The 8,284-nt window shown below is 42.6% G+C and overlaps 1 protein-coding gene and 1 pseudogene across 1 annotated transcript; both read left to right on the forward strand.

Annotated features, from left to right (window-relative positions):
* Positions 1-77: 77 nt before the first annotated feature.
* LOC129583246 (protein SREK1IP1-like) lies at positions 78-1,965 on the forward strand. Its single transcript, XM_055474969.1, has 5 exons — positions 78-351; positions 415-549; positions 609-660; positions 1,045-1,404; positions 1,524-1,965. The coding sequence occupies exons 1-5, from the start codon at positions 117-119 to the stop codon at positions 1,549-1,551; spliced, it is 810 nt and encodes a 269-aa protein (XP_055330944.1). The 5' UTR covers positions 78-116; the 3' UTR covers positions 1,552-1,965.
* An 806-nt stretch (positions 1,966-2,771) lies between these two features.
* On the forward strand, positions 2,772-6,554 carry LOC129583441 (uncharacterized; annotated as a pseudogene).
* Positions 6,555-8,284: the final 1,730 nt, after the last annotated feature.

Here is an 8,284-nt window from a genome sequence, read left to right on the forward strand (position 1 = left end):
GGTAAGATGGGAGAAATCTGAAAGCCCCTCTCACTCATAGATCGTTACGTTACGAAATAGCCTTCATTTTCGAAGTTTACATTTTTGATTTTTAATTCGCGCGAATTTTCATTTTTATGTTGTTGAGACTCGTAAAAATCAGAATAAGTATAATTACATGCACAATAGATCACTTTTATGGATATTCGAAAGGGTTAGAAGCAGTGAGTCGGCGGTACGGAAATTTGGATACCGATCTCGGAATACATCGTGTCAATATGGGATCTCATGCGGAGGACCTGGCCAAAGTAGTGGCCAAACTGACATCTTCCGATGTGCAGTTTAAAGCTGGATGTAAAAAATGTGGATTCCGTAAGTGCACGGATTTTGAACGGCAGAAATTTCTCAGTAAATAATACCCTGACTGTTCTTCAGCCGGTCACTTGACATACCAGTGTCGAAATTTCATCAAATCCAACCCAGCGTCAGACGTGATTATGGACGTTAGCAGCACGACATCCCTCAGCTCCGAAGAGGAGTTTGTGTCTCCCTTGAAGAAATTGGCGCAAGGTACGAGTGTCAAGCGACGGCAGAAATCGCAACTATAGCGTGGACATCTTACTTTGCAGAAGAGCTCAAGGCGCAACAGAAAGAAGTACGCAAAAGGAACAAAAAGAAAAGGTATTTCTGCCTATTTCCACAGGCTTTGACACTCACAGTTTGACTTAATACTGGCACAACAACTGTAACAGTCTGTACGCTAGTATTTAATAACTTGCCTTGTTGTTGTTTATACTTTAGACGCTCATAATTCCTTCATAAAATATTGTTGACTTTTGGAAAGGTGAAAATTTTTTTCAGTATTTTTCCCATACAATGTTAGTCACGTTTTAAAAATTTCAGATTTTTTGAGTCCTTCTATACAGTGTGAAGTGTGAACGTTTATGGAACAGTAACATTTTCAGTTAATAAAAATATTTGTTTTTAGGAAGGTAACGATTTGATTTGAATGACTTGACATACTTTGATTGTATTTTTTATCTATAAAAGCTTGTGATCTTTTAGAAAACTGAAGAAATTCAGTTCGGATGACGAAAGTGACGAAGGTGCACCAGAAGCGCGGTCGCGCTCTCGAAAGCACGTTGAACGTCCGTCGCGATCACCGCATCGACGCGATCCCAGCTCCGTGTCCCGTTCGCGTTCCGAATCGCCGGGACGGTTCAAGAGTGCCAAGCACAAAAAATCCCGTTCGAAGAAGAAGCGTTCTCGTAGCGGCTCATCTTCGCGCGAGCGTTCGAAGAAGAAGCGCACCGAGCGCAGTCCATCGTCGGATTCCGACCGGAAACGCAAACATAAAAGCTCCAAAAGCAAGAAACGCCAGCGCAGTCGAACGCGGTCCAGATCACCGCGGTGGAAATCGTCAAAGTAAGCGGCATGGTGCTCCGTACGGACCGTCCAGGCATTTCGGTTTTATTCCTTTTACGTTTCGCTTTTATTCATTTGGGTTTAGAATTTTATTCAGAGCTTTTATGTTCGCTTTGTAGATGGCTTGAAAATTTTCTCAAGCACTGACCAAGAATTCTGGCGCTGCCTTTTACAGCTGATAAAAGATTTTTTGTATCACTGCTGGCGCAATACGATGTCTATGTTAGTGTGCTTATTAAAACGTCTGTTAATTTGTATTGAAGTAATTAAACTATGATTCTCACTGTTAATTGTGTTGTTAGCGGATTTGTTGTTTTACAGCTGTATTTGTCAGGCACTTTGCTTTTTTTTGTGAATTCGGAAATTTTGGTGAGTGACATACATTTTTGTATTACTTTGTACGTGTAAATAACTTTGCGGAACTGAAAATGTGTGATGAAATGATCAGTTAAATTTCGGATCTTTTTTGTGTGATCTTTAGAAGATTCCCTTGTGTATCTGTACAGACTCTCGCGTACATGAGATGCGCCGGCGAATTTACATTAAATATTTAAAACAGTGCATCCGCATTTTAATTGTGGTTGTGGGCTCTCGAATTTTGATATCGCCGTTACTTAAAGATACAACAATAAAGGAACTTTTAATTTCCTATCAAGTAGCAGATAAACATTGATTCCGTGTGCAGAGCCAACAGACTCGAGAATAATAATGTTATTAAATTGTCCACGCAGAATAACATCAAAATCATAACCAGAATGTCTATTTGCTTAATTGCTAGCTCACGTTGGCATGAGCAAAGCGAACGCACATTATTATGAATAAACAAATTAGGTTTAATTATGGAAATGCTTATTGCTGCAATCGATGATGGGAAAATCTATTAGCATTTCCGTCGTTAGTTTACATAAACACCGGAATGAAAAACAGCACGCGATCTGCATGGTGCACATCGCTAAGCGTTAAAAAAATCCTGATGACTTTTCTGTCGCCGCCTGTAGCAATAATAATAAACCAGTGAATGCCGGTGATGACAAACAAAGTGTTATAATGAGCCGCTAACTTCCTACGCGAACATTACAACTGCAGAACGCGGAGGCTGTAAATATGGAGCATCACTTTTGATTTCATACGTCGGTGGTTGATTAAATCAAAATCTGCCGTTTATAATCGGGAAATAGAAGCAGCATTGTTCGGCGCACAATATAACTGAGGTGTTGTAATATAATTACACATAGAAGTATACACAAGTATTACACACGTACTCCTACCGCAGTGCCCGCCCGGTATTCTTTCGTCTCCCATAAAAAGTGACCACTAAAAGCCGGCTATAAGTTCGTTGGCTTTAATGAAGATCTTGTGAAAAAAAATGTAAAATATTGTACAGCTGCAGACATTTGTAAAACATATTTAAACCGGAAACTACTCAAGTATATCTTATTGTAGTCATCGAAATCGTTTCTTTATTCGCTGCAAAGAGTGAAGACGTGACAACTTCAAAATGACCATGCATATCGGATCGTGCCCTTTCCTTGTAATCATTTTATCATTGATATCGATATGCACAAAGCCAAATACTGCGTCAACGTTGGTAAGAATTAGCCCAGTCAGCTGTGGTCCCATAATTGATTTCATTGTGGCATATTATTTCTGGTTCATTAAAATTGTTTTATCTGTACATACTTGTATATAGATTACTGTACTGTACAGAGTACAATACATGCAATAGTGCTTGCTGCTTTTTTGTCAAGTGTTCGTAACGTTATGTGATACTGTATTAGCTAAAGGTATTTACTATGTGCTTGCGCATTAAATTATTGCTGCATTTATTTTTCCGTCTTGCAGGTGAAACGTGCCGTGACCCCACAGAATCCTCCAGTATGGGATGCACTATCCGCTCTAAAGGGTGTGAATAACGGTCGTGCGTTAACCACCGAACAGATGCAAGAATTGTTCTATACCGCACATCCCGGAGAGGACTTCCCGCTGTTTTCCCAGATTCCCCCCGTTAATTTCGACTGCACCTACTACAATCAGCCGGGATTCTATGCTGATACCGACGTTGGAAGATGTCAAGTTTTTCACCGTTGTGACATACAAGGAAACCTGACCAGCTACTTGTGCCCAAACATGACCGTAAGATTTCACATTACAATAGTATAAAGAACATACGGTATATATATACAGTAATAATTGAATTATTGTTGCATTCTATTGACCAGTTTAATAATATTCGCACCGTACACTACACAAGCACTCCATAATCCATATTCGACCGAAGCGTAGCGAAGGTCCTCTATGTTCAGCGTTCATGAAAAATGTGGTGTCTGTCGGTCACCGCCATCTATTGCACGTGTGCGCGGCGTATTTACTGTGAAATGCACGTATGCGCGCTGGCCGTATATACTCAAGGCGAGTGCAAACGGTGGTGTCTGTCGGTCACCGTCATCTAATGCACATATGCGCGGTCTTTGCGCTGTCAAATGCACGTAGGCGCGCTGGCCGTATATACTCAAGGCGAGTGCAAACGGTGGTGTCTGTCGGTCACCGTCATCTAATGCACATATGCGCGGTCTTTGCGCTGTCAAATGCACGTAGGCGCGCTGGCCGTATATACTCAAGGCGAGTGCAAACGGTGGTGTCTGTCGGTCACCGCCATCTGATGAACATATGCGCGGTATTCCTGCTATTAAACTGCATACATACACGGTCACCCACCGCCATCCAATGCATATTTTTTACGGTCACCACATACTGTGAAACGGACACATGCACGGGCCCAATACTATCAAAAACCAGAAATGCTGGCTGGTCGTATATGCTAGGACCGCGTGTAAAATGCGGTGTCTGCTGGTCACCATCTCTCTATATAAGGTGTCCAGAGGCGCGGTAGCCGTAAAAAAATTCTGTGCTGCCTACTGGCGTTTAGAAGAATGACATATTTATCTCTTTGATAATGCAAGGTAAGCATTAATTTCTGTATTCCTATCTTAGCACAACACATACTTTGCAGTTTGCATTGTGTTTGTCCATCGGTCACCGCCACCCTACTTAAAAGGGCAAAAGGCGCAGTGTCCATTTGTACTCGAGGCTTGTGGCTACCGTAAAGTGGTTTTTCGGTAACCGATACAACGGTACTCTCTTGCCTTTGCACTATTTGCTGCTTAAAATCATTACCTTCTGAATAATGTAACCGCTCCACGAAACTGGGACACAAAGTCTGGAAGTCCGGAAATAGTCATATACTCATAGCTGCTTGGTTTGACTAGCGCACTGCCGGCATGCCCAAGCTGCATCCTGATCTGACCGTAGGTAGTGCAATTTCATGGAGGGCCGCAGCAGTTTAACGTGCAAATAATCCTAAAATCGCATCTTACAGCCACTTTATCTGGAAAATATTTTGGTATTTCGCCAGAAAAGTAACCGCCATCTATTCGAATGGCGATCGAGCAAAACAAACAAGAAATTGAAAATTGAAGAAAAGAAAGAAATTTGGAATTTGCATTAAATATTGTCCAGAAACACGTCTATAGCCGGCCGGTTAGACCATGCATCCGCCGCCCCAGAAGGACGTTCATCGTAACTGAGACCGTAAATACGAGTACATGTCCCTCCAAGTAGGCTTTAGTTTTGCACAATGTTTTTCAATATGACCGGCAAAAATATCCAACTCAAAACTTTTGCCATATTGCGAGAACACCGGAATATTGATCTGCCTGGAAGACCTCACCGGTCTCATGGTTGTACTCTACAGACACGGTACATAGTATATGCTTTAAAATCGTAACATTCATTTTACAAATTTTTGATACCAAGTAGATAAAAAATATTTATAAATTTACTCCTACGCTTCGGTCATACAGTGCCCGCCGAAAGCGAGTGCACTTTCCTAGTATATAGTACGTACCATGAGCTTTAGTACAATAATACTTCGGCAACGGTAATGTTTGTTTTACACATTGCATCAGTAAATACGAGGAGGGGGTAAATACACGGGATAGACAGAAAAAACGGCAATAATAAGGGATAACCATTCGTGTTGTGCAAAACGGCCAGCCACCAATAGAAGGCAGTTCAGTGACACAGTGCAGAACAGCCGTTGAGACTCCAGTCTCGAGCTGTTTCTCCGTAGACTTCTATGTTAAATTCAACCACCTTCATCTTGCACATTTCAGAACCAATCCTCACAATCGATAGCTCAATCCGGACAAGAAAAAATTTACAAGATTTTTGATACCAAATAACTCGCCACTTATTAAAACTGAGGCAAGATTGAGCCATTTGAGTTTCTCGTAGACTAAGCATAGGAATTGGATGGTTTGCTTTCACGGAGCTCCTATGCTTTGTCTATGGGAAACTTAAGTGGCTCTTACTTGTCTTGTTTCTCATAGATCACGGCTTGCGTGGTATCGAAAATCTTGTTAATTATTTCTTGTTCTTTTAAGATATAGATTGCTCGGTTTGATTCTGAAATGTCACGCAGGTGTTTGAGTATAACATAGGAGTCTACGGAGAAGGCAGCTCGGGTCTCAAAGCCTGAATTTTGTGTAGTGTCGCTGGACTGCCTTCCCTTGGTGGCTGGCCATGCTGCACAACACGTGAATGGTTATCCCTTATTATTGCCGTTTTTTCTGTCTATCCCGTGTATTTACCCCCTCCTCGTATCATTTGTGTCCTCAGTTTGCAATTTGTAATCATTTACAGCTTTTCAACCAAATAACGCTGGTGTGTGATTGGTGGTTCAATGTTGACTGCTCCCAATCGAAGCGATTCATGGACTATTCCAACAGCCGATTATACCAGGGCGAAGATGTCCATTTGTTAGACGACCAAGACGTCATGACAGCTTCCGGGGCAATTGCGCAATCCGGATATGAGCGACCACCGAAAAGAGGTCCCAAGCCAGTACCCAAAGCGAAAAAAGCGCCGCCACCCCGCCCACTGAAGACGACGGTCCCGAATACGGACCGGCAGAGGTCATACCAGAAGGCAATGCTTACAGCCGACCCAAACCTCCTCCACCGCCACCCAGGGAGACACCCAACCCATACGCACCTCCACCACCCAAGAAATCACGAGTTAAAAATCTTTACAAACTAGGAAAGTGCACTCGCTTTCGGCGGGCACTGTATGACCGAAGCGTAGGAGTAAATTTATAAATATTTTTTATCTACTTGGTATCAAAAATTTGTAAAATGAATGTTACGATTTTAAAGCATATACTATGTACCGTGTCTGTAGAGTACAACCATGAGACCGGTGAGGTCTTCCAGGCAGATCAATATTCCGGTGTTCTCGCAATATGGCAAAAGTTTTGAGTTGGATATTTTTGCCGGTCATATTGAAAAACATTGTGCAAAACTAAAGCCTACTTGGAGGGACATGTACTCGTATTTACGGTCTCAGTTACGATGAACGTCCTTCTGGGGCGGCGGATGCATGGTCTAACCGGCCGGCTATAGACGTGTTTCTGGACAATATTTAATGCAAATTCCAAATTTCTTTCTTTTCTTCAATTTTCAATTTCTTGTTTGTTTTGCTCGATCGCCATTCGAATAGATGGCGGTTACTTTTCTGGCGAAATACCAAAATATTTTCCAGATAAAGTGGCTGTAAGATGCGATTTTAGGATTATTTGCACGTTAAACTGCTGCGGCCCTCCATGAAATTGCACTACCTACGGTCAGATCAGGATGCAGCTTGGGCATGCCGGCAGTGCGCTAGTCAAACCAAGCAGCTATGAGTATATGACTATTTCCGGACTTCCAGACTTTGTGTCCCAGTTTCGTGGAGCGGTTACATTATTCAGAAGGTAATGATTTTAAGCAGCAAATAGTGCAAAGGCAAGAGAGTACCGTTGTATCGGTTACCGAAAAACCACTTTACGGTAGCCACAAGCCTCGAGTACAAATGGACACTGCGCCTTTTGCCCTTTTAAGTAGGGTGGCGGTGACCGATGGACAAACACAATGCAAACTGCAAAGTATGTGTTGTGCTAAGATAGGAATACAGAAATTAATGCTTACCTTGCATTATCAAAGAGATAAATATGTCATTCTTCTAAACGCCAGTAGGCAGCACAGAATTTTTTTACGGCTACCGCGCCTCTGGACACCTTATATAGAGATGGTGACCAGCAGACACCGCATTTTACACGCGGTCCTAGCATATACGACCAGCCAGCATTTCTGGTTTTGATAGTATTGGGCCCGTGCATGTGTCCGTTTCACAGTATGTGGTGACCGTAAAAATATGCATTGGATGGCGGTGGGTGACCGTGTATGTATGCAGTTTAATAGCAGGAATACCGCGCATATGTTCATCAGATGGCGGTGACCGACAGACACCACCGTTTGCACTCGCCTTGAGTATATACGGCCAGCGCGCCTACGTGCATTTGACAGCGCAAAGACCGCGCATATGTGCATTAGATGACGGTGACCGACAGACACCACCGTTTGCACTCGCCTTGAGTATATACGGCCAGCGCGCCTACGTGCATTTGACAGCGCAAAGACCGCGCATATGTGCATTAGATGACGGTGACCGACAGACACCACCGTTTGCACTCGCCTTGAGTATATACGGCCAGCGCGCATACGTGCATTTCACAGTAAATACGCCGCGCACACGTGCAATAGATGGCGGTGACCGACAGACACCACATTTTTCATGAACGCTGAACATAGAGGACCTTCGCTACGCTTCGGTCGATAACTGAACCTGTGTTCCTGTTGGGATGATTTTCATTTGTTGCAATCTCATTAATTTTCCCCTAAATATAATAAACTTTATTTACCCTTTCAGATAGAGCAAATATCTTTAAATAAAACTCAAAACGGTAAAAAGATGGTTTGATATAGAGGAATGCTTGAAAAAAAAA

This window comes from Paramacrobiotus metropolitanus, unplaced genomic scaffold (genome assembly GCF_019649055.1).
Source record: "Paramacrobiotus metropolitanus isolate TYO unplaced genomic scaffold, Prichtersi_v1.0 Parri_scaffold0000010, whole genome shotgun sequence".
Taxonomy (NCBI): Eukaryota; Metazoa; Tardigrada; class Eutardigrada; order Parachela; family Macrobiotidae; genus Paramacrobiotus; species Paramacrobiotus metropolitanus.